The 26,502-nt window shown below is 49.3% G+C and overlaps 1 protein-coding gene across 1 annotated transcript; it reads right to left on the bottom strand.

Annotated features, from left to right (window-relative positions):
- Window positions 1–17,827: 17,827 nt before the first annotated feature.
- Window positions 17,828–22,734, bottom strand: LOC118654767 (paraneoplastic antigen Ma6F-like). The gene is made up of 2 exons (XM_036306209.1): window positions 22,343–22,734; window positions 17,828–21,776 (listed from the first exon to the last, which is right to left on the bottom strand). Exon 2 carries the CDS (start codon window positions 21,683–21,685, stop codon window positions 19,223–19,225), a length of 2,463 nt encoding a protein of 820 aa, XP_036162102.1. The 5' UTR covers window positions 21,686–21,776; window positions 22,343–22,734; the 3' UTR covers window positions 17,828–19,222.
- Window positions 22,735–26,502: the final 3,768 nt, after the last annotated feature.

Below are 26,502 nucleotides of genomic sequence, written 5' to 3'. Positions count from 1 at the left end.
TTGAACCAGCCCTGGAGTGTCACATCTTGCCTCAGGTACATTTTAAAAGGAATCAGGACAAAAATATTTCCTATAAGAAAGTGACCAGAATGGCAAAGGCACCCCTGGAGTCACAAAGTAAAGCCAAGGGAGGTTGGGATGTCTACCCTGGAAGAGAAGATGCTGGATGGCTGTGGCTCAAAAGAGGAGAGCTGGACTTCGCTTCCAACCCTTACAGAGTAGTTAGCCCTCCCATCACCTACCACTGTAAAGTGGAACCAAGGCCCTGCCGGTGTGGCTCAGTGGTTGAGCACTGACCTATGAATCAGGAGGTCACACTTCAGTTCCCAGTCAGGGCACATGCCCGGGTAGTGGGCTCAATCCCCAGTGTGTGGCATGCAGGAGGCAGCCGATCAATGATTCTCTCCAATCATTGGTGTTCTATCTCTTTCCCTCTCCCTTCCTCTCTGAAATCAATAAAAATATATTTAAAATTTTTAAAAAGTGGGACCAAGGAGCTGAAGTGGCTGCTTTCCCCATTGGCATCAGTAGCCCACATTGCACCCCATTGCTGTGATCCTCTGCCTTAGAAGGGCCTGGAATGTGCAGAGCAGACACAGGAGGAAAGAGCTAGACAGGACCAGGGAAGTCTCTAAGGAGATTCTTCATGAGGCTCTGGCCTGAGGCAATGCTGCATGTGCAAGGGGACAGCAGACACTAGGCAGAGAAGTCATGGTTGAGAGCAGAACAGGAATACCTGAGGTGCAGCAGTGATGGAAGATCTGCCTGGACACCTCGTTAAACCTAGATATCCAATCAAGACGCCAGAAAGGTCACATGTCAGCAGTGAGGATCACGCCCAGGAGGCACATGCAGAATTGCTGTGAGGCACCGAGTCTGGAGGGCTGCCTGGGGTTGAGATGGCGCCTGAGGAAGGGCAGGCTGGCCTGTTGCTCCATGGCCCCAGCAGACCCTTTCCCTGGTGGCAGTGAGCTGGGCACGCATGTATTCATCTGTGTTCCTGCACCCCCAGGTCTGCCTGACAAGAAGACTGCCCAGCGTGGGGGCTCCAGTTCCAGGGTCGGGTCCTGATCTTCCCAGAAGGGAGCTGTGCTAGGAGTGAAGAGGGAGTAGATGGAGGAAAGGGGCCCTTGAGAGGGGCAGGAGATATGCATGCCTCTCCCCCCTGCCCCCCACAGCTGCGCCAGGCAAATCCCCTGGATTATCAGAAGGACAGGTAGAGTAGCTCAAGTGGCCTCTGGGAGGCTCCAGCAGGGGCAATAGTGGGAACATGTGGGGGAAGAGCCAAGCCACACTGGGGAGGGGCAAAGACCCCTGGTACCTGGGGACTGAGGGCAAGCCCCCCACATACCTCAGAGCCCTGGGCTCTGACTGTGGGAAAGTGCCTGCTGATACAGGTCTCTAGAAACCCCCCAAAGAGGGGGAGATGCCTGGGGGCCAGTGGAATGCCAAGGCCAAAAGGACCTGGAGGGAGAGCAGGTTAGAGGGAGGGAGAAGGAGAGGGAAGGAAGGAGGCAGTGACTGAGAGGCAAGCAAGCATCATCCTGCCCTCCTTCAGGTGACTCGGGGCCCCAGCAGACCTAGATGAAACCACCTTTCACCTCTGTAGGGCACACCTGCTCAGAGGAAGGGCCAAGGACACATCTGGAGGTCTGTTACTTTCATTGTTTACCAAGAAGGGCCTCAGGCCTAGTGCTTTCCCCTCCAGGAGATGGGTCTTGGGGGGCATTGTGTGGGGGTTTGCTGCTGACCTATTCATTCACCCCTCGGGTAGCTGTTCTTTTCTGTGAGGCCAGCCCCTGTGTCAGCAACTGGGCACACAGAGAGGAAGGGGCAGATGGCCTTTGTTCCAGGAACCCACAGTGTTCCAGAAGTCAGAAGCTAGGGAGGGCTTGCCATCACCGTAAAGGTCTAAAGAGGCTGGGACAGACTAGGCCCAATTATCCCTCAAAACCCACTTCCAGGACGAAGACTTGCAGTGAGGAGAAACTACTGGGAATAGAATACAGGTGAAGCAAGACAGGAACACTAGGGGCAAAGAAAAGAGAAGTTCCAGATAAATGTGAGGGAAGAGAACAAATGGAGAAAATCACAAGCTGGCATAGTGTAACAGTTCTCAAAATCAACAGAAGAGGGCGGACTTCATATGGAAAAATCGAAAATCTATCCTTTACCTCCTTTCTACAAGTGCAGGAAAACTAATTTTGGGTGAAAATGAGTAACAGAAGAAGATCAAAGGGAAATCTCATACAAAGTTATTAAAATAAAAGAGAGAATACAAAGCGGAATAATGTCCCTCTAGACACCAGAAGCATCCCAGAAAGATATGTGCACAAAACACATGGGACTACAATCCATTTGTAAAGCAAGCTAAAGGCATTAATAAAATTATAGAAGATGCAAAAGAACAACATACATCAGAATTAGAAAAACTCAAAACTGAGATGATAGAATTAACGTAATTAAAGATAAAAGATTTAAAAGATTTTTTTTTTAATTTCTGAAATTCAGACTAATTTTAAAGGAGTCCAGGAGTGAGTAAATACAGCAGATTGTGGCTTAAGAGAAATAGAAGAAAAATAAGGGAATTTGTAAGGAAGAAAGATGAGTAAAGAGATGAAGAGGATTTGAGAGAAAATTACTAATACAGAAGACAGGCCCCAAAAAATCTAATACATATAATAGGAGTCCCCAAAGATTAAAGCCAAAGCAAAGAACAAATACTAAAATGTATAATTCAATAAAACTTTCCTGTCCTAGCTGGTTTGGCTTAGTGGATAGAGTGTCAGCCCACAGACTGAAGGGCCCTGGGTTTAATTCTGGTCAAGGGCAAGTACCTCAGTTGCAGGCTCGATCCCCAGCCCTAGTCAGGGTGTGTGCAGGAGGCAACCAATTGATATCTCTCTCTCACATTGATGCTTCTCTCTGTGTGTGTCTCTCCCCACTCCCTTCCACTCTCTCTGAAAATCAATGCAAAAATGTCCTCAAGTGAGGATTAGAAAAAAGAAAAGAAAAGAAAAGAAAAGGAAAGGAAAGGAAAGGAAAGGAAAGGAAAGGAAAGGAAAGGAAAGGAAAGGAAAGAAAAGAAAGAAAGAAAGAAAAAGAAAGGACATTCTGCCACACGCTACAACATGGATGAACCTTGTGGACATTGTGCTAAGTGAAATAAGCAGACACAAAAGGACAAACAGTATGTGATTTCACTTCTGTGAGGTCCCTAGGGTAGTCAAATTCATAAAGACAGAAAGTAGAATGGTGGGTACTAGGGGCTGGGTAGAGGGATGAACAGTTAGTATTTAATGGGGACAAGAGTTTCAGTCATGCAAGATGAAAAAGGTCTGGAGTTTGGTTATACAACACTGAATGTACTTAACACTACTAAACTGTCCACTTAAAATGCTTAAGGTGGTAAATTTTATGTGTATTTTACCACCATTAAAAATGTTTTAGCCCGGCCAGTGTGGTTCAGTGGTTTGAGTGTCAACCTATCAACCAGGAGGTCACAGTTCGATTCCCTGGCAGGGCACATGCCTGGGTTGTGCGTTTGATCCCCAGTTTGAGGCATGCAGAAGGCAGCCAATCAATGATTCTCTCTCATCATTGATGTTTCTCTCTCCCTCTCCCTTCCTCTCTGTATTTAAAAATAAAATTTAAAAAATGTTTTAAAAGGAACAAGAAAAACTAGCTAAGAATTCGAATCTCAGCTCACTACCACTCCATGTTACAAGTCAAAAGGAGAGATTCCAACCAGAGGGATTTGAGAAACACTGACAGCCTGTTAAAACCACCTTGTGCCAACATTTCTGACCAGCAGCCATCTTGGAGGCAATATCTAACGGTTCTGTGGACGAAGTACCAGCTGGGCCCGCAGCCCCACGACAAAATCCTGAAACCACGGAAAGAAGATCCAGGACAAGGCAAAGAAGCCTGAAGAAATAGCTCAGCTACTGCTGTTTTATAAACAGTCACTTCCCTGACCTGCTAGAAGTCGCTTAAGCAAATATAGACCTTGGCAATTACTGAAAGAAAAGTCTTTTCGTCTAGTGCACCCAGAAATGCTTAGCCCACGCAGCCTGACCTGTTGTGGCCGGCCAGTGGCCAGCCGCAGTGCATGAACTGAGAACCTCCAGGGACTGGCTCCTTTAGCAGCCCCAGCTCACAAGCCTACTATGAACTACCCCCCCGACCCCCTGCCTCCCAACCCTGCTCACTTGAGTGTGCCTCCATGGACCCCTCCCTCTTCTTCAAATGGCCAGGGAGCATTAACAAAACCCCATCCCCTCAACAGGGCTCTGTGCTGAGAAAAAAAGTATATGCACACACGTAGGAAAAAAACATTTTTGTTGTTTGGATTGGGAAAAAAGCAGGGTTCCCATCAGTGGGAGCACTGGTATTTCTTTTCCGGCCTGTGAAGAAGTGGGAATGTAAACTAAGTTATTCCAGTCGGTCTCCAAATTGAGTTCTGGTGTTTTCGTAAAGGAAAGCCTCTTTGTTTATTTCAGCATAGAGACACATTTATTCATTCAACAAGCTTTTTCAGAACACTTACATTATGCACGTGAAAAATCACAGGATGTGTTGTTGTTAAGTTTCCAGATGGGGCAGGCCAGGGGATTATAGGGGGGCGGACAGCATCGGCACCTCCCCTTACTCAGCACATAGGGAAGGCCTCCTGGGAACTCTCTAAACCGAAATTGACATAATAAGTAGGAGTTACCCAAGCCAAGGAAATCACAGGATGTGTGCTGCAAAGATTCAAGATAGGGTAAACCAGGGGATTATAGGAGGGAGGACAGCAAGGGCACCTCCCCTTGCTCAGCAGATAGGGGAGGCCTCCTGGGAACTCTTTATGTTTTCAAAAACATATTTTTATTGATTTCAGAGAGGAAGGGAGAGGGAGAGAGAAATAGAAACATCAATGATGAGAGAGAATCATGGATCGGCTGCCTCCTGCACACCCTCCACTGGGGATCGGGCCCACAACCCAGGCATATGCCATGACAGGAATGGAACTGTGACCTCCTGGTTCATAGGTCGATACTCAACCACTGAGCCACGCTGGCTGGGCCTGGGACCTATTTAAACTGAAATGGACATAATAAGTAGGAATTGCCCAGGCCAAGGAGGGATGATGCACCAAATAAATGCTCAAAGAAATGTTTAATCTAAGTAAGAAAGCCAATGAGGAGAGGATCAATCTAAGTCATTGTTAACAACAGCCCATAAGGCAGGACAAAAGTTCTGGAGTTGGTACCATAGGCCCACATGTAAGGCCAAGACTGGAGAATGAATGAGTGAATGAATGAATGAGGTACTGGGCAGAGAGGAGCCCTTTCTACACCCCAGGCTTCCTTCCTTGGCCTGCTTTTCTCAACACGCTTCCCCAACTCCGAATGCCACTCACTCGGTCTATGGCCAGTCCTCAGGTCAGCAGTCTACAAACCAGGTGGTGGGCCCCGGGTGGGTGGGGGCAGAAGAAGGGCAAATAGCATATTTCTATTGTTCTTACATCATTTTTAAATGTCTAGTTTGTCGATATTTTCTAGTGCAGGACATACTATAATACATTGCCAAGAGCCTCTCCACTTCAGGGCTATACCTGTACATCGAATTTGGGGGTTACTGGCCTGCAGACTCAGAGAGGCAAGAGACTATGTGGATTTTTGCTCACTGTGCTCAATGTCGTCAGAGCCTAACACAACACTGCCTGGCACACAGTAGGAGCTCAATAATCAATTCTTGCTGATAAGTGAGAGAGTGAGCAGGCAACAGCACTCATTCATTTTCAATCTCCCATATTCTGAGCACCAGAATGTGCACTCGCAGAGTAGATACTCATGAAGTTGAACTTGTTAAATCGTACATATTCTAAAATGATGCCAGGGTGAATAACCTCAAGAAGTAATGTCTACACAGGAAAATGGTTGTCGCAGAGCACAGGTAAGGAGGAAGAGGACGTGAGTGAATTCCTGGCCCTACCAGAGGCCAGCTGTGTGACCTTTGGAAATCACCCAAACTGTCTGTCTCCATGTTTTCATCTGAAAAAAATGGTCATGCTGGTTCTTGTGAGGTGTTGACCAAATACCCTGCACAGAAGATTTCACAAGTTGCCTGTTGCTTCATGATTAGTCAGTGCTCACCGTTATTATAATTCCTGTGCAGTTTGGTCATGGAGTTCAGACTCATCCTGGCCCAGAGGACCTGCCCTTAGCAAACTATGTCACCTCACATATTCACTAGCAATGAGTCTATCATCCAGTGACCTTTCCCCTCCCCACCCGCCCCGTTTCTCCTTAGCACACACATATTTATTTATTTATTCTGGACATGGGTCATTCAATTCCAGTGCTACACTCCACACATCCACACCAGGGGTTCTGCACACCTCGTTACCAAGAATGGCTTCCAGTTACCTGGCTACTGAACACATCACTTACAGACTTGTCATTCTGAAGGATTTAAAGCTGATCAAACAGAAAAAATTATGCTCTAAAATTATACTCAGGAGTTTGGAGTCAATTCCAAAATTGTCTGCAGCTTTCAAAGGCCATCTTCCAAGGCCTTAACCTTGTCTGTGCTGCCCCATGACCTTGGAATGACAGCTTGCTGGAGAAGTCTGCCAGTGCTGACCTGTGGGGGGTTCCGCAGTGTTTTTCAGCATTTCCCCCCGCCCCTTGTGACTAAAATGCAGACTCCAAAGCCCCATCCCTGCGAGTCTGATTTGAGGATATGGGCTGCAACCCTGTTCCGTGGGAATCAGCCCTGTCCTGCATCAGAGCCTCGGTGCTGGGAAGGCTCAGGGAGCTCACCAGGTCTCCAAAACACCATGGGCCCTAGCCAGTTTGGCTCAGTGGATAGTGCATTGACCTGCCGACTGAAGAATCCCGGGTTCAATTATGGTCAAGGGCACATGCCCGGGTTGTGGGCTCGATCCCGAGTTGGGGACAAGCAGGAGACAGCCGGTCAATGATGCCCTCTCATCGTTGATGTTTCTATCTCTCTCTCCCTCTCCCTTCCTCTCTGAAATCACTAAAATTATATTTTAAAATAACAATGTCCTTAGGTGAGGATTAAAAAAACCCAAAACACCCTGGGTTGTACTGCCCAAAGGCTCCAGACTCCACCTTTTCACCCAAGTGGCAACAGGCCGTCCAGCCCCTCAGGTCCTCGTGGGTCCTGACCCACACTCACAGGAGCTGGAGGGGCAGCAGAAAGCTGGGCTGAGGCAGCATGTCCAGAGACTAGGCAGGAGCAGGAGAGAGGCAAGTCTTCAGCAGCCCCTCTGGGAAAACCTCAGGGCTTCTTCCCACAACAGTGCTTCTGGCATGGTGCAGGGTGCCAAGGAGGGGTGGGCACAGTGCCTGGCCCGCAAGAGTGCCCCTGCTAAGGGATGATGCTGAGGAAGGACAATCCCAGCAGCCAAGGAAGAAACCTCTCTCCCGCGCTCCACCCTAAGTGCATTTCATGATCTCCGTGCTACAAATGAGGAAACCGAGGACCTAAGAGGGAAGGTCATAGTGTTTATTGGGGTGAAGTGGCTAATCACCAACAAGCAAGTCAACTGAGCAACGGGACATGCTGAGTGCTCCCAGTTTCATATCCAAGGCAGTCATATGGCCAAGGGCGAGCAAGGTGGGCTCCCCAGGGTGTCAGCTCACACACTGACCGTGCTCCCGGAAGCAGCCTGCAGCATCTGCTGAGGGCGATGTCTGAGACCAGCCTGAATGCACGTCCCATCCTGCACACCTATCAGGAAAAGATCTTTATTATGGTCATTTTGTAGTTTCAGAAACTTAGCTTCAAAAAGGTTGAGTAATTGGACCCAGACAATAGGGCAGTGAAGGCCTGGGGCGGGAGGGCGAGGAGGGGAAGGCTGGAGGGGATCAATATGGGGGGAAGGGGACATATGTAATACTTTCAACAAGGAAGTTATATTTTAAAAGTTAAATTTTAAAAAAAGGTTGAGTATTGCTGCAAAGAACAAGGCTGCTAAGCATTGAAACTGGGCTTAGAATCTAGACAGCCGCGCAAAAATCTGTAGTCTTCACCCAATGCTGGGCTGCAAGGATTCTAGAACTTTCTTCTTTGTCAGAACTACTTAGAGATCTTATTAAAACTCAGAGTGCTGGGCCCCACTCCCCAAGTGTCTGGAGTGGGGTGGGCCCTGAGAATTTGCATTTCTGAAAGTTTCCAGGCCTCCATTTCATCTCACAGCCCACCCCATGCTGACAGTGCCTTCAATAGTGGAGATACGGTCCTGCTTGCGTGCTTTGTGGCACGTCCTTTGCTCTATCTGGAATGTCTCCCTCCCAGATCGCCCTAAGAAAATCCTCCAGATCCGCCCAAGGAAATGGCATTCTCTGACCCATCCACCCTGCAATAATCTGCCTGTCCTGTTGCTATGCCATGTAGCAATGATCTCATGGTCTTATGCATACTTACTTTCATCTTTATCTGTTCCCTGTGCTGCGGTTTTACTTTTTCTAGGAAAATGGCCTTGTCCTATTTATCTTGTTATGCCCAGAAGTAAGAACAGGCTCAAAGAAATGCCTGTTGATAAATGCATGACTCCATCCCACCCAAGTTTCTGATCCCTCCATAGCCCTGGCCTGACCGTTCTTTCATTCTTATCTTTTGGCTCACCCATGCTGCTCCAGCTTGCTTTCCACGCAGTAACAGCAGGAGACAGGATGATGGTGGAGCGACGAGCATCCGTAAGCATAAACTGTATGATTAATGCTAACGGTGGCCAGGATCAGTGCAATAAATATATCCCCAGGACCCAAGAAATATGGAATAACACCGCAGTTCTCAGAGCAGATGCTGGGAAACTCGGGGGGCGGGGGGAGGCGGGGTCCTTAAGAACATTTGAAGCAGGGATCCATGAGATCAGATGATCCTAAGATGTTTATGCGTTTTACACTCTCATTCCCAAATTCCCAAGGGCCACGTGGAGTTTTTCAGAGCTCACCCAAGTATGATATCATGGCAGACTGAAGTCAGAAACAGATATGATTACTTAGCCAGACATACTAGTTCAATCTCCTATTAATCCAGGCATCAAAGAGAGTTGCAAAAGTATAAAACGATGCCACTTTTCCCACTAATTATTATTTGTTTTGTAAAGTATAGATTGTTTTCATGAAATATGGTTTTCATGTTACCAAGGAAGGGTTTTATTACTGTTATCTTTAAATGAATGAAAAATATTTTTTTAAATTTCTCATTTTAAATCAATACAGTAAATGCTGATATGTATAACCTTCAGGGGTCCTCAAACTACGGCCCGCGGACCACATGCAAATACAAATATTGTATTTGTTCCTGTTTTGTTTTTTTACTTCAAAATAAGATATGTGCAGTGTGCATAGGAATTTGTTCATAGTTTTTTTTAAAACTATAGTCCGGCCCTCCAACGGTCTGAGGGACAGTGAACTGGCCCCCTGTTTTAAAAGTTTGAGGACCCCTGACCTATATAAACTAGAGCTCTTTGGGGTCCTCAATGGATTTTATGTGTGCAAAGGGATCCTGAGACCAAAAGGTTAAAAGACCTGCTGAATCTGATGCTCCACAGTGGAAGGAAGCAAAAATCTTCCATGGTATATTAGGTTATGGGGTGCGGGGGAGGTACCCTCCTCTTTTAAAGGTGACTTTATGTTTTTTCTCCTTGACAATGTTGTAGGAGCCACAGAATGCAAAGTTAGGAGGGCAAGCATGGAAGACTTTTGTAATCCATGCAAAACACCAGATATCAGCACCAACAATGCCTATGCCTTGCTTTTAAAATCCTCTCTGTTTTTATATGGGAAGGGCATATAGATGAAATACAGTTGTGCACCGCATAATGATGTTTTGGTCAATGATGCACCGCATATACAGCAGTGGTCCCATGAGATGATAAAGGAGCTGAAAAATTCCCATCACCTAGTTACAGCATAGCTGTCATAATGTCAGTGAAACCCATTTGTCATGTGTTTGTGGTGTAGACAAACCTACTGCACTGCCAGTCATATCAAAGTCTAGTGCATACGATCATGTACAGTACATACTACTTGATAATGATAATAAACAACCATGCTACTGGCTTCTGTATTTACTATACTAAACGTTTTATTGTGATTTTAGAGTGTACTCTTTCTCATTATAAAACAGTTTGCTGTGAGACAGCACGCCTGTTATACCAGCAGCAGCCTCATCCATCTGGTGTTTACCTCGTCCCTTGATTGCATAGTTTAATCTTGTGCTTGATGTAATCTCACATTGCATCGTTTTCGCCTGTTCTTGACTTAATCTCATGTTGTTTTGTACAGTGATGTGCTGTGCAGGCTTGTAGCCTAGTAGCAATAGGCTACACCACACAGCCTAGGTGTGTAGTAGGCTGTACCATCTAGGTTTGTGTAAGTGCATTCTGATGTTTGCACAATGTCAAAATCACCAACTATGAATTGCTCAGAACGTTTTCCTGTTATTAAGCAGCAAATCTATAATAATAAAAGCATAATATGCTAATTAGATCAGACAGCCGAACTTTCTTCTGGACGAAGCTGCGGCAGTGAGGGCCGAGGGCAGGCAGCTGCGGCAGCCGGCGGCAGCAGCAGTGGCGGGGTGATGGGGGCAGCACCTTCCCCTGATCTCCAGGTCGCCTCCCTCAGAGGGAGGCCAGATCGCGGCTTAAGCCTGCTCCCTGGGCCTCTAGTGACACTATAAATAAGGAATTATGGCTTCAGCTTAAAAACTGCCTGAGATAAAGAAATGGGTTGTAGCCCGGCCATCGTGGCACAGTGGTTGAGCATTAACCTATGAACCAGGAGGTCACAGTTCAATTCCCAGTCAGGGCACATGCCTGGGTTGTTGTACACTCGATCCACAGTGTAGGGCAGTGATGGCGAACCTATGACACACAAACTCATTTTTTTGGTTGATTTTTCTTTGTTAAATGGCATTTAAATATATAAAATAAATATCAAAAATATAAATCTTTGTTTTACTATGGTTGCAAATATCAAAAAATTTCTATGTGTGACATGGCACCAGAGTTAAGTTAGGGTTTTTCAAAATGCTGACACGCCAAGCTCAAAAGGTTCGCCATCACTTGTGTAGGGCATGCAGGTGGCAGCCGATTAATGATTCTCTCATCATTGATGTTTCCATCTCTCTCCCTCTCCCTTTCTCTCTGAAATCAATAAAAATATTTTTAAAAAATAAATAAATAAATTAGCCCCAGTTAAAAAAAAGAAAGAAATGGGGTGTATTAGTTTGCTAGGGCCGCTGTAACAACATATCACAAACTGAGTGGTTCAAACAACAGACGTTTCTTGTCCCACCGTCTGAAGATCGAGGTGTCAGCAAGGCCATGAGCCTCTGAGGGCACTAAGAGAGGATCTGCTCTCCTAGTTTTTGGGACTTCCTGGGCTTGTGGCAGCATCACTCCAATCTTCACAAAGTGTTTTCCCTGGGTGTGCATGTGTGTGTTTCCAAATTTCCACCCAACCTATTGAATTAGGGGCCACCCTAATGTCTCATGACAACTCGATTATCTCTGTGAAGAGCCTGTCCCCAAATAAGGTCACATTCTGAAGCACTGGGGCTTAGGACTCTAACACATCCTCTTAAGGCAGCGGTTCTCAACCTGTGGGTCGCAACCCCTTTGGCGGTCGAACAACCCTTTCACATGGGTTGCCTAAGACCATCCTGCATATCAGATATTTACATTATGATTCATAACAGTAGCAACATTACAGTTATGAGGTAGCAACGAAAATAATTTTATGGTTGGGTCACAACATGAGGAAGGGCCAGAAGGTTGAGAACCACTGTCTTAAGGGGACGCAATTCAACCCATAATGATGGACAATGACAAGTTAGAGAAATTATAAGAAAAAGAGGCATGTGTTAAAACCATGGGGTCAAATCAAGGAAGCCAATTTCATATTTTGGTCCATGACAATAAAGAACCAAGAAGGTTTCCAGGACCAAACCTTGAATTTCCTCATGGCATTGTTGCTATTTATCGCCAAGTACATGGAAATGTTACTTGGAGAACTGGGTCTTCTATTGTTAAATTTCTTGCTGGGCTGGAGGAGTGAGTTCACATTCCTATAAGTCAGTCCTATTCAGATGCTGCAGGTGGGGAGAACAATCTGGACCTGCATGTTTTAGAACCAATTCTAAAGTCCAAGAGAGGAGGGGGTACGGAGGACAAGAAAGAGGAAAGCCCTGGCCAGTTTGGCTCAGTGGATAGAGCATCCGCCCGAGGACTAAATGGTCCTGGGGTCGATTCTGGTCAAGGTCACGTATGTACCTCGGTTTCAGGCTTGATCTCCGGCCCAGTCAGGGCGAGTGCAGGAGGCAACCAATTGATATGTCTCTCTCAAATTGATGTTTCTCTCTCTGTATCTTCCTTTCCTTCCACTCTAAAAAAAATCAATGGAAAAATATCCTCGAGTGAAGATTAACAAAAACAAACAAACAACAACAACAAAAAAAGGAAGAAAAGTGGAGTCCTCTATAACTCTAAAATCTTCTAAAATGTGGGGCCTCACAGATATTTAAAGATGCAGCTTATGATGATGAGAAATGCGGCTACAAATGAAATGAGCTTGGTTAGTGAATTTAGAGAGGGACACCTTGTAAAGAAAGACAAGTGACGAAGAAAACATTGCGTTGTTGTAACCACAGTAGTAATTTGAGCCAGGAAAACAGTTGGAAGTTTACCAAAGGGAGCCAGGAGACTGAGAGACACTGGGCCCAGCACCCACCATGCCTTGGGGCCTGGGCAGTGAGGAGAAAGCCACACCTACCGGCCACACCCATAGGAAGAAGCTGCACTTACTAGGGGAGTGTTATGCTGGCTACCAATTTTTTAAAATATATTTTTTGATTGATTTTAGAGAGGAAGGAAGAGGGAGAGAGATAAACATCAACGATGAGAGAGAATCATTGATCGGCTGCCTCCTGTATGCCCTCTACTAGGGATGGTGCCCGAAACCCAGGCATGTGCCCTGACTGGGAATCTAACCGTGACCTCCTGGTTCATGGGTTGATGCTCACCACTGAGCTACACTGTCTGGGCTTGCTGGCTACCAATTTAGCAACTTACAATAATGCCCAGCTAGTACACACAGTTGCCCTGAGTCCGAGCTCCAGGAACCACCGAGCTCCAGAAGCTACAATCAGAGTGTTGGCCTGCCAGGGTTGTCTCTGGAGGTTTGAAGCAGAATCCTTTCAGGTTCATCATGGTGGTCCGTCTGCAGAATCCAGTTCCAGGCAGCTGTCAGTCTGGGGTCCCCATTCCCTTGTTGGCTGTCCTCTGGGGGCCACTCTCTGATCCTAGGGGCCACTGCCACCTACATTCCTTCTCATATCCATCCCCCCTCCCTCTGCAAACAAGCTACAAACCTCTCTGACTTCCCCTTGTGCCTTCTGTGGGGAGGAAACTCTGCTTGTAAAAAACCCACCAGGGAATCCAAAATAATCTCCCTATTGTAAGGGCTACCAATTAGTAGCCATAATTACATCTGCCATGTAACTTTACATATTCAAAGGCCATGACACCAGGAAGCAAAGGTCCTGAGACCCAAAGCCTGCCTAGCACAGGAGGGCCAGCCTGCGTCTCAGAAAAGCTATCTTCTGTGACTGTATTTTTCATGCATCAAAGGATTCTTTCTGTTTTATCAAAATCTCGCCCTCCTTCCAAATTGCTTTCTAGCCACTCTTGACTTATAATTGCAGCGGTTTCCTTAGCAACAACTGGAGCTGGCCAACCTCTTTCTGATGCAGACCACTCGAGTATTTTTCCACAGAGCGCTGTCCATAGCAACTTCAAGAGAGAGAGACAGACTCGTAGATAGAGAGCATGCAGACAGCTCTTCGGCAGGGGGTGGGTTGGGGCGGGGGGGGGGGGGGTTGAAGGGATTGAGAGAAAAAGGAGAGAGAACTCATGGATATGGACAACAGTATGGCCATTGTGGGGGTGGAGGGGCATGGGTGGAGGTGGTAGAGGGCATTGAGGGGATAAAAGGTAATGGAACAATTTTAATTTAATTTAAAAGAAAGAGAGAGAGCTCTCTACCTGTTATGAAAAACCTCACTATGGATCCCTGTTTGCTTCTCCAGCTCATGCTTCACCTCTGTTCTCTCTCTCTCAGCATCCCTGGCACTCCAGGCACGCGTGTGTCATGGAACTCATGCCTCTCCTCTCTGATGGAACAAGCCACACTTTCTCCCAGTCCTCCCTCTACCTTAGAACTGGCTGGGTCTTTAAGACTGAACTCAGGCCCAGCCAGCGTGGTTCAGTGGTTGAGCATTAATCTATGAGTCAGGAGGTCATGGTTCGATTCCCAGTCAGGGCACATGCCTGGTTGTGGGCTTGATCCCCAGCAGGGGGTTTGCAGGAGGCAGCGATCAATCTTTCTTTTTCATCATTGATGTTTCTATCTCTCTTTACCGCTCCCATCCTCTCTGAAATCAATAAAACTACATTTTTTTAAAAAGTCTGTGCTCAGCCCTAACCAGTTTTGCTCAGTGGATAGAGCATCGGCCTGCGGACTCAAGGGTCCCAGGTTTGATTCCGGTCAAGGGCATGTACCTTGGTTGCGGGCACATCCCCAGTGGGGAATGTGCAGAAGGCAGCCGATCAATGTTTCTCTCTCATCGATGTTTCTAACTCTCTATCCCTCTCCTGTCCTCTCTGTAAAAAAAATCAATAAAATATATTTAAAAAATAAAAGACTGAGCTCAGAACACATCTCCCTCAGGGAGCCCCTGTGAATCCCAGGCTGAGTTCCATGTAATCAAAGTCGATTAGCCTTGGCCATCACACATACCTCATGCCAAGTACTCAGCCTGTGTCACTCCAACACAGGACACAAGACTCCACAGGTAAAGCAGCGCCCATGCAATGAAGTCCTAAGGTGGTGCCCAGCACTTACTGAGTCCTCCATGAGGGCTGTTTTCGTCCCTGCCACCTACCTACATCAGGGTGCCTCTCTCCTCTGCCATTGGTCCCTCGCCCTCTGTGTGCCCAGCTGCTGGCACAGGAACTGAGTCTGCCAAACAGAACAGCCATCCCAAAGTGTGAATGAACAAGCTGGCAACAAACTCCATGGAATTCCCCCTGCCCCCAGGGCCCATCTCCTGGAGGGGAATGCAGTGAGCCTGGAGCCCTTCTTGGTAAAAAAATAAATAAAAGCAACAGACCTCCAGATGTGTCCTTGGCCCTTCCTCTGAGCAGATGTGCCCTACGGAGGCGGAAGGTGGTTTCATCTAGGCCTGCTGGGGCCCCGAGTCAACTGAAGGAGGGCGGGATGATGCTTGCTTCTCAGTCGCTCCCTCCCTGCCTCCCCCTCTCCTGCTCTCCCTTCCGGTCCTTCTGGCCTTGGCATCTCCACCACCCCCATGCCCTACCCCCTCTGTGTTTCCGTGTTTCCGGGACTGTCACTGCTAACCACACACCTCAAGTGTCCTTCAGCCGTGTTTCCAGGGCCCAGGCTGAGAGCACCTCCACTAAGGAGCTGTGGGGCGTTGAGCAGGTCCATGAGCCCTCCTTTGCCTGGTGTCCTCATCTGCAGCAGAGGAGTCATAACAGCGTCCACCTCCCCCCAGGGCTCCTCTGAGGACTCCCAGAGAGATGCAGGCCCAGTTGTTCAGCCCACTGCCTGGTGGGCAGTCAACATTAAGGAGGGACTCACTCTTCTCCCAGGACCCTAAGCTTCAGCACCTTTCGAGTATACAGCTGATGGTTTCAGGGCCGATAGGGCCAGGTCCACTGTGCCTTATTTGACCAGGTGGGACCATGGCTCTCAGACTGCCATGCAGAACTGGAAGCAAGGTGTGGGGGTTTAGGGGAGACATTCCCATAAGCAGCGTCACAGAAAGCCCAGCATAGAGGGCAGGCAGCATAGGACTGAGCCTGGGCTGAGCCTTTGCAGAGCCCAGGTGGGCATGTGTTAGGACACCTGAGCCTGAGCTCAGGGAGGTTAGGGCCCAGTCTATGCAACACCACGGTGCCCTGGAACAGGGCCACAGGCCCCAAAGGTACTTGGTGGTCATCGGGGCTGGCTGGCAGCCCTGCTGGAGAGAAATGTGCCCAGCCACATCCTGGAATAAGAAAGCAATCTGCTTAGGGGGCTGATCTTCCCTTTTTGTGATGGAAATCAAGGCTCCCAAGAGGTGCTAAGGAGATAGGGACCTAAGCTTTCTAGTGTGAGAATGGGAGCCCTGAGTTCCAGCCCAGATGGACAGCTGGGGAAGGAGCAGGACAGCCAAAGGTACAGGCAGCTAAAGTGTTCAAGGGAACACCCTGGTGGGTGTGGCTCATTTGGTTGGAGGTCAACACATGCACGAGGGGTCTAGGGTTTGATTCCCAGTCAGAACAGATACCCAGGTTTCAGGTTCGATCTGGATTCCTTCCCCTATTAGGGGTATGTACAGGAGGCAACCAATCCATGTTTCTCTCTCACACTGATCTCTCTCTCTCTCTCTCTCTCTCTCTCTCTCTCTCTCTCTCTCTGTCTGTCTCTGTCTCCCTTCCTCTCTAAGATCAATAAAAACATATCCTCGAGTCAGGATTTTAAAATAATAATAAAAAAATAATAAAGTGTTCAAGGGAAGAACTCCCATGTGCAGGGACAGCAGCTCAGGAGGCAGGCCCTGCTCCAGGCTCCAGGAGGCAGCGGTGGGGCCTAGAGGAGGATGGTGGTCTTGAAAGGGCGGAGAGGGAGGGTGCCAAATGATAGCTTTGGACTTTGGTGGGGAAGCTTCAGAGGGCAGAGCAGATATGGCCCTCATGACCTCCTTCCCAACACCCCCCACTGCAACTGCCCCTCTTTGCCTATGTGCCTAGCACTTCCAGGGGCTGCTCCATCCCTGCAGCTCCACTGCCCTCAGCCCTCACCACAGGGCCCAAGTCTCCCCAGATGCATGGTTCCTGCGGAGCCCAGGCCTCAGAGCCCTGGCTCTTCAGCTGCTCTGGGGACTGTGCCCTTCATCTGTGCTGCGGGGGTGGTCAGAGACTCTGTGTCGTCAGAATAGCTGGAGGACACCTCTGGGCACAGACTAAGGGGAGCCCCAGTGAGTCTCTCACCATTTCTGGGTCAGCAATACTTTCCCCTCCTCAAATACATGCAGGAAGGACCCAGTCCCTCCTTCTGTCTGCCTCTCAAAGACTTGGAATCAGTTCAATGACCTATGGAGGGCCGTCCTCAATTTGTGGTGGGCTTGTGGTTCCCAGGGGTTAAAGGGCAGGATCCAGGAGTGATAAAGCCATCTTAGCCTCTCTTCCCCACTGGCAAGGGATAAGCCCTGTGAAACCCACCTGGTCTGCTCTCCATCCCTCCGGTATCTCTCAATGGCTATACCAAGGCTGGCCAATTGTCAGCTGCCAGGGTTAGGCTGATCACAGAGGGGTGGGCAATCACCCCACCTCACCCCAGAGTCCTGCACTGAGCTTCTGGCAGGGGCATCTGACCTCACTCCCAGGCCCTACTATGGCCCACTGGTCTCGGACTACACAGATGACTTCCCTGACCCTGAGCTCCCACAATCCTACCAGAGAACCTAGGGCCTTCAATCCTGCCTGCTGTCCATCCCCCTATCTTCAATGTTTAACCCAATTATTGCTGGGGGATCCCAGAGTTTCCTGCAGAACCAACTAGCCATTGTTCCTGCCAACTACGCCATCCAGCCCAGAGGATTTCACAGCCCCCATGGACCCTGCCCCTACCATACCCCAATTCTGACTTGGAGTCCCAGGCCACTGTTCTTCCCCAACCCTGTCCCCAGCAGACCCTTCCCTCAGTTGCCCACAGCAGAGCCAAAACTCAGCTGAAACATTCAATGATGTTTATTGAAGAGAAATATTTATTGAATCCATTGAAGAAAGGGGATGACAACACAGAGAGGAACTTCTAAAGGCCAATAGAGCCCATAGGTCACACCCCCTTCTCCTGGGGTCCCTAACGAGGTGCCTTAAATGTCCCCACACTGTGGCCCTCCCTCCATAGTCCCCCTCCCTGAGGGCCCTTTGATTAGACTTTGTAGGACATTGGACACAGGTGATGTCCACTCACTGCAGGGCTCCCTCCCCCTCTGGACGACATGTTGGGACCTGGCTCTGCCCTATGGCCTGCACTGAACAGACACAAGACACTGGAAAACACAGCAGGGGATATTCCAGCATGCTGAGGAAACTGAGTCACAGGGAACAACAGGGTGGCATATCAGAGCACAGTCCCCGTGGAGCCTCCAGCAGCCGCCTTCTGTCCCTGGTCTATTTTTTTCCTTCGAGAGGTCACTGGGTGAGCGCCAGACGCGCCCTGGTTGGTTCTTCTCATCCATTCTTCTGGGCCCGGGCTCAGGGTCTCCGTCCGGGGTGGGAGCGGTGGTGGGGAACTGCTCAGAGAAGAACACACACATCTCCACAAGCACAAGCAGCGGTTGGCCTAAATCTACACTGAGAAAGCAGAGGCTGAGCTCACAACACTGGACAAGAGCTGGCAGAGCCTTGGCTGGCAGTGGGGCTCACAGCACGTGCTGGGGCTGAGAGGTGGCTGCCCCGGGGTCGGGGGGGCAGGACACCCACCTGGGTTCACACACACCAGGTGGTTCTGCACAGGCGGCATGGCCTCTGTGTGTGTGTGTGTGTGTGTGTGTGTGTGTGTGTGTGTGTGTGAAGAGGGGTGGTGATTACTTGACACATGGGTCATTATGGAGTTATGAAAAAATGAGTTGGGGGCTCCCAGGAGATGGAGGATGGGAGTCCAGAGACTGGCACTCCTCTGATGGGCCCTAAAGTCTCCCAGTTCCACGCGGGTGGCAGATGTCTTCAGGTGCCCCTCTCCTAGGCTGAGATGGGCTGCTCAGCCTAGGCACTGCCTGACCTAGACCTGCAAGAGCCAGAGCATTCTCATCTCCCTGAATGGCAGGGAGGCCTTGGCAGTGCTCCCAGGCCAGCTGCCCAAGTTGGCAGGGGCTGGGGCTAAGGCCAGGTGTGGTGCTACCATGTGTGGGCACCTCTCCTCATCCCATTTGGTGGCAAGTATGGTCATCTTGATGACTTGGAAGGTCTGATGGTGGTGATTAGGGCCCCTTGGGAGTAGTGGGAGACCAAGGGGCAGGGCAGACCCTTCCCTGGGCCCTGCTCCCCATGTGGGGTGAGGTGGCCTTCCCCTGCCTCCAGGGCTCTGGTGCCCCAGAGAACAGGAGGCCACTGAGCCTTCCAAGCTTACTTGAAGGAGGGCTCGGGGGAACTCATCTTCCCAGACCCGTCCTCAATTCCTGGCTCCTCCTGGAAGAGAATGAGCTCCTCCTCATGGGGCTCGTCAGCCTCCTCATCTTCTTCCTGGGCCAGGCCCTCTGGGTCACCACCAGGACCTTCTGAGCCCACCCCGAAAGCAATGCCCATGTGGGCAGGCGAGGGCCCTGCCTGACCTAGACCTGCAGGAGCCAGAGCACTCTCATCTCCCTGAATGGCAGGGGAGGCCTTGGTGGTATCCTCAGGGGCAGGGTCTGCCCCAGTGGCACCCCCGGTTTCAGGAGCAGCCTCATCAGGATCAGCAGTGGCAGGACCCGCCTCAATGGCCACTTCCTTGGCCAGAGTGGCCTCGGCACTATCTTCCTTAGAAAGGGCAGCCTGGGCTGCATCTTCATTGGCTGGGACGGCCTGGCCAACATCTTCATTGGCTTGGGCATCCTGAGCTGCATCTTCATTGGCTGGGGCGGCCTGGCCAACATCTTCATGGGCTGGGGAGGCCTGGACAGCATCTTCGTGGGTTATAGCGGTCTGGGCTGCATCTTCATGGGTTGTAGCGGTCTGGGCTTCATCTTCATGGGCTGGGGCGACCTGGCCAACATCTTCATGGGCTGAGGCAGCCTGGGCAGCACCTTCATGAGCTAGGGTGGCCTGGGCAGCAGCCAGTCCTCTAATGTCCATCCAGACCCTTTCTTCCACCTGAAACTGCTGTCTCGTAGTCGGAGTGGCCTCACATGCCTCTGACTCCCGAATGAGCCGAAGCATCTCCAGGAAGCCAGGTGGTTTCCCCTCCAGGTGCATCCTCTTCAGCTTGTTCCGGAGCTTCTCGTTGGGGCGAGCCCGCATCAGCACCTGCTCGTTCCGTACCTCGTCTGCCACACCTGGGTGGATGGCCTCCTTCTCCATGGCCGTGTGCAGCAGGTCTTCCAGGCGAATCACATAATCAAAGAGACTCTCCTGGGGCTGCTGGGCACAAGTCACAAACTTCAGCCTCATGACCGCCTGGGTGTCCTTGTTCTTAAACACGTGAGCCAGCGCTGTCAGGCAGTCCTGAGCAGAGATGGCAGGGTTTTCATTCAGGAAGCCATACATGAAATTCTGTGCTGGCCCATGCAGGCTCTCCACCAGCCTCCGCCGCCGCTCCCTTTCTGATATATGGCGCCACAGGTACAGCATGTCGTTGGCGTGGTCCAGCCAGCTCTCAAAGGACTCATTCTTGTGACCTGGCTGATCGTTGCCAGAAAAGTCTCTCAGTTCCTGGTAGGCTATATTTTCCAGCACAGGCTTCAGGGCCTGATTCCATTGCTGGATCCAGGCTTCCTCCTCAGCTGCATCTCCTGCCTCGGCTGCATCTCCTGCCTCGGCTGCATCTCCTGCCTCGGCTGCATCTCCTGCCTCAGCTGCACCTCCTGCCTCGGCTGCATCTCCTGCCTCAGCTGCATCTCCTGCCTCAGCTGCACCTCCTGCCTCGGCTGCATCTCCTGCCTCAGCTGCATCTCCTGCCTCAGCTGCATCTCCTGCCTCAGCTGCAGCTCCTACCTCACCTGCAGCTAATTCTTCACCTGGAGCTTCTAACATATCTTCAGCTTCTGCCTCACCTGCTGACTTTGCCTCACCTTCAGCTCCTGCTCTCCCTGCAGCTTCTTGCTCACCTGCAATTCCTGCCACATCTGCAGCTCCTTCCTCATCTGCAGCTCCTGCCTCGCCTGCAGCTCCTGCCAGATCTACAGTCTCCTCCTCACCGGCAGCTCCTGCCGCATCTGGACTTCCTGCCTTGCCTAGAGCTCCTGCCTCACCTGTATCTCCGGACACAGCTGCAGCTTCTTTCGCACCTGGAGCTTCTACTGAGGCCACACCTGCAGCTCCTGACACTGCTGCAGCTCCTTCCTCACCTGCAACTCCCTTCTCACCTGAGGCCCCTGCCTCATCTGCAGATCCTGCCTCACCTGGAACTCCCACCACATCTTCAGCTCCTTCCTCACCTGCAGCTCCTGCCACATCTGCAGCTCCCTCCTCACGGGGGGCTCCTGCTTCATCTGCAGCTCCAACCCACTGTGCGGCTCCTGCCTCATCAGCGGGGCCAGCCACCGCTTGCCTTTGGGGCTGTGCAGGGAAATTGGGTGCATCCTGTGACTCAGAGTCAAAGACCTGAGGCAGGAAGATCACAGTCCAGTCCTCTTGCTTGCCTGGTATGTGTCGGGGAATCAGATTTCGGTTTAAATTGTCAGCAAACTCAACCAAGGCGACCCTGCACCCAAGCTCCCTTCTGAAGACATTGCCCAGCACTCGGTACCTGCCCAGGGGCCACAGGGCATCCTGCAGGGCCTCCTGGAAGTCCTCCTCCTCGCAGTCGTCAGGGATGCCCAGGATGAGCACAGCGCGCTTTGAGTTCACGCCCATCCAGCCGCACCAGTCCCGCAGCATCGTCAGCGCCATCTCCCAGACGTGGGGGCGGGGGGGAGAGGGGGGGGGAGTAGACGGGATAGGAAAGAGGTACGCAGACTGTCGCAGTCTCTGCTGGGGCCGCCTGGGAATGCAAAAGGGGCGGGGGAGAGGAACGTTGGTGCCACACAGCCCACCCCAACCTCCTCCCAGAACAGTTCGCGCCCCCACCCCCTACTGCCGCATAATCCCCCACTGCACCCCTCACCTCCGCAACGAGAAGGACCCCTTTGGTCTGGGCTTAAACCCCTGATCCGGTCCTAGCAACTGAAGCCCCTTCTTCCATCATCTGCAAACCCCCAGCCAGGAGCCCTATCTATCCTTCCATCATCTGCAAAGCCCGCAGCCAGGAGTGCTCCCACCCTCTCTTTCCTAGAGCGGGGCTAGAGCTCCTGCGCTTCCTACTCTGACACAGGCAACCTGTAAACCCGCTGCCGCAGCCCCCGCAGCCGCCGACCTGTAAACCCGCTGCCGCAGCCCCCCGCAGCCAAGTCCAGGGCCCCTCCCCCACCCGCAGCCAGGAGCCCTCTCCTCCCCAGACCCCTGCAGTCTGGTACCCTAACTCTCCTTCCCTCCCTCCCCAACGGCACCCGCCAAGGACCCCCCTCCGCCCCCACTGCCTTCCCGCCCGGGCTGAGATCCGACCCCTACCCAGGGCGCTGGCCCGCGGTAATTCTGGGGTCCGGCCCCAGCGAAGTCCCCAGTCACCTGCTGACTCTCTCCTCTGCAAGCGCTGCCGCGGGGCGGGGGCGGGGGGTGGGGGTACCGCCTGCGGGCTGCGGAGCCCACTGCGGATGCCACCGCAGAGCCCTGAAGCCGGAGAGTCAGAAGATCGTGGCCTAGGGCTGCGCAGTCCAGGGGTCTCCCGGGTAGCTCCTTCGGAGTTAAGGCCAGGTGGGCTTCCCGGGGCTTCTAGAAGCCCCGGGTAGATGAGGCAGACAGATCTCTGCAGTCTGGGTGCAGGGCAAATGACTGGATCCGGAGAGCACGTGAGGAGGCGTCAGTGTTGCCCTGGCAATGGGGGTGCGCTTGGTGAGGCATTCATGAGGCAAGGCCTGGAGCCTACACTCATTGGTCCTCCAGCCACAAAATGGCCTCCATCAATAACTGCAGCAAATATGGGGGTGCAGTGGGGGCTGAAAACCAGGAGAAAGGGACCAGAGGAACCTAAGAACAGGTCCCCATGCCCCCTCTGCAGTCACAACCTGCCCTCATTAAGCCTGGAATCTCTACAAGAGAAGCAGGCTAGCTGTTCCAATGCCAGCATCCTCATCACACCTCTTTACACTGTGAGGCCAGCTCTTAACCAGGCAGGCAGCCATTGCAGAGGAAGGTCTGTGGGCTTGTGTGAGCCCAACACAGGAGCCATACAAGTCACTGAACATCTGTGCCCTGCACCTGTGAATAGGCAATAGAAAACCTTTCCTTACCATACGTTGCTGGATTTGACTGGCTGATAGGTAAAGATTTTTGCTGACTGTTCATGAGGGATATGTTCCTGTAATTTTCTCTTTTTTTCTTAACCTTCACTTTTTAAATCAAGATTTATTTCCAGGTTTATCCTAGCTTCGCAAAATGAATTGGAAATTGTTCCCTGCTCCCCTATTTCCTGAAAATGTGTGAGATTGGCGAGTTTCATTCCTTAAACATTTGCTGGAATTTGCCCATGAAGTCATCTGGGCCTGGATTGTTCTTTTGTTGTGTTTGTTTTGTTTTCAGGAACGTTTTTTTTTTTTTTATAGTAAATTAAATTCACTTCTAAGAAATAGGCCTATTCCTATTTTATATTTAACCTGTTGTCAGTTTTGATCAATTGTTTTGTTAGCAAGGAATTTTTCAATTTTATTTACGTTATCAAAATTGTTGGTGTAAGGATCCCCACAGTAGCCCCTCATTATTCTTTTAGTATCTGCATGATCTATACCAATAGCCCTCTTTCGTTCTTGATGCTGATGATTAGTGTACTTCCCCTTCTTGTTAGTCTTGCTGGAGGTTATACATTTCATTGCTCTTCTAAAAATATATGGCTCTGTTCATTTTCTCCATAGTTTGTTTTCTATTGCATTTTGTCCTGCTCTTATCTCTGTTATTTCTTTTTACTACTTATTTGGGATTTACTTTGCTTTTCTTTTTCTCGCTTCTTTAGATGGACTGTTAGGGCATTGATTTTATGCCTTTTTTCTTTCTGATATGATTTAAAGCAATAAGTCTTCCTCTAATCACTTCTTTGGCTGCCTCCCACTAATTTTGATGTTTTATTTTTATTATCATTCAATTTCACATACTTTTAAAGTTCCTTTGTGTTTTCTTCTTTGACACAAAGAAGAAAGTGTGATGTTGAATTTCCAAACATTTGGGGACATATTATTGCTATTAATTTATAATGGAACTCCACTGTGGACTCAGATAACTTATTATGTAAACCTTCACTTTTTCTAAATGTGTTGAGGCTTGTTTTTATGGCCCAGTATTTGATCTATCCCGGTGAATGACCTTGTAAAGAATCTATAGTCTGCAGTTGCTGGCTATAGTGTTCTGTAAATATCAATGAAGTAAAGGTAGTTAATAATGTCATACAGATCTTCTATATGTTTACTGATTTTTTTTGTCTAATTTTATCAATTGCTGAGGCAAGGGTGTTAAAATCTCTGGCTATAACTGTGGAAATATCTCTCTCTCCCTTTATTCTGTCAAGTTTTATTTCCTACTAGAGGCCCAGTGCACAACATTCATGCACTGAGAGAGGGGGTTCCCTCAGCCTGGCCTGCACCCTTTTGCAGTCCAGGACCCCTCGGGGGATGTCTGCCTGCCAGCTTAGGCCCGCTCCCTGGGGCGGACATCCCCCATGGGTCCTTAGCGCTACAGTGGAGGCAGGAGCCCGCCACTGCTGCTGTGCTCGCCAGCCGTGAGCCTAGCTTCTGGCTGAGTGGCGCTCCCCCTGTGGGAGTGCACTGACTACCAGGGGGCAGCTCCTGCGTTGAGCATCTGCCCCCTGGTGGTCAGTGTGCATCATAGCGACAGGTTGTTCCGCTATTCGGTTGATTTGCATATTAGCCTTTTATTATATAGGATAGCTTGAAATTCTGCTATTGGGTGCATACATGTTTATGAATTCTATGTGTTTCTGACTAGCAGGCAGTTAGCTAAACTCAGACTCCAGATTCAGTCTCCCCTGTATTAGGCACCAACTGAAATCTCTGCTCAGCTCTTTTCTTGGAGTGCATATCCAACACAGGGCTCCCAGAGATTTTGACAGAATGTATATGCCAAATGTGGGTTCCCTGTTTGTGGTTCTCCCTCTTCAGGATATTCCCTCTTGCTTTCCCTCTGCCCTGGTCATCCTGGACTCTGCCCTCTGGGTTTCTGGGTTTTTGGCACCCAACATGGCATCCTCTTTAGCCCGACCTCACACATGAACAAATATGCAGACAGGAAACTCAAATTCTACCAATTGTTTGAGGAATAAATAATGCCAACACTATACAAACTCTTCCAGAAAAATGAGGAGGAAAGACTACTTCCAACTCAGCCAATGAGGTCAGCATTACCTTTATATCGACTCTATACAAAAAATATATGACAAGAAAAGTCTAGACCTATATGCTCCATGAACATCCATGCAAAAAAATTCTAAACTAAATTTTAGCCAATTGAGTTCAACAAGATACAAAAATGATAGCATAACATGACTAAGTAGTTTACCATGAGAATGCAAGTTTCATTTAAACATTTGAAATTTTATCGATGTAATTCAGCATATTAACAAGCTAAAAACTAAAAACCCTCTAATCTCTATCTTAGTCCATTTGTGCCAGTATAACAAAATATCACCAACTGGATGGCTTACAAAGAACACAACTGATTCCTCAGTTCTGGAGGCTGGAAGTTCAAGATCAAAGTGCCAGTATGGTTGAGTTCTGGTGAGGGGTCGCTTCTTGGTTCATAGCCAGTGCTTTTCTGTGCATGTCCTCACATGATAAGGGATCTCTGGAGCCTCTTTATAAGGGCATTAATCCCCCTGAGACCTCATTACTTCCCAAAGATCCCACCTTCTAATGCCTTTGGGAGCTAGGACTTCAACATATGAATTTTTGGGAGGGACACACTCATACAGTAGCAATCTTCTCAATAGATGTAGAAAAAGCAGGATATGACATCCATTCCTGATTTTTTTAAAAATCACAGAAAACTAGGAATAGAAAGGAACTTCCTCAACCTGATAAAAGACATCTATAAAAAACCTACAGCTAGGGGAGGGAGGGGGTAAGGAGGAGAAATCAACCAAAGGACTGGTATGCATGCATATAAGCATAACCAATGCATACAGACACGGGGGGGGGGTGAGGGTATGAATGGGAGTGGGGAGAAGCAATGGGGGATAAGGACACATATGTAATACTTTAATCAATAAAGAAAAAAATATATGTACTATAGAAAAAAGACCTACAGCTAACATCATCCTTAGCGGTGAAAGGCTGAGTGTCCCCCCCCCCGCCCCAAATCAAAACAAGACAAGGATGTCCACTCTTTCACTTTGTATTCAACACTGTACTGGAGGTTCAAGCCTGAGAAATTAGGCAAAGAAAACAAACATCATGCAGATCGGAAAGGAAGAAGTAAACTGTCTTTATTCACAAATGACAGGATTATCTATGTAGAAAATACATGGGAATCTACAGAACAGTTCCTATAACTAATATGTGAGTTTCGCAGGTTGCAGGACTAAAGTTCCATTTGCAAAAATCAATTGCATCTCTATATACTAGAAATGAACAATTCTAGATATTAAAAAAATTTCAAAACAATACCAC

The sequence above is a fragment of the Myotis myotis genome, unplaced genomic scaffold, assembly GCF_014108235.1.
Source record: "Myotis myotis isolate mMyoMyo1 unplaced genomic scaffold, mMyoMyo1.p scaffold_m19_p_4, whole genome shotgun sequence".
NCBI classification, from domain to species: Eukaryota; Metazoa; Chordata; class Mammalia; order Chiroptera; family Vespertilionidae; genus Myotis; species Myotis myotis.
The sequence above is the reverse complement of the archived record's forward strand: the minus strand, read 5'-3'. Positions and strand labels throughout refer to the sequence as shown.

What these genes read in the sequence shown, in the direction of transcription:
- LOC118654767 (XM_036306209.1), bottom strand. Translation starts at nt 21,685, where the DNA reads ATGGCGCTGACGATGCTGCGGGACTGGTGCGGCTGGATGGGCGTGAAC.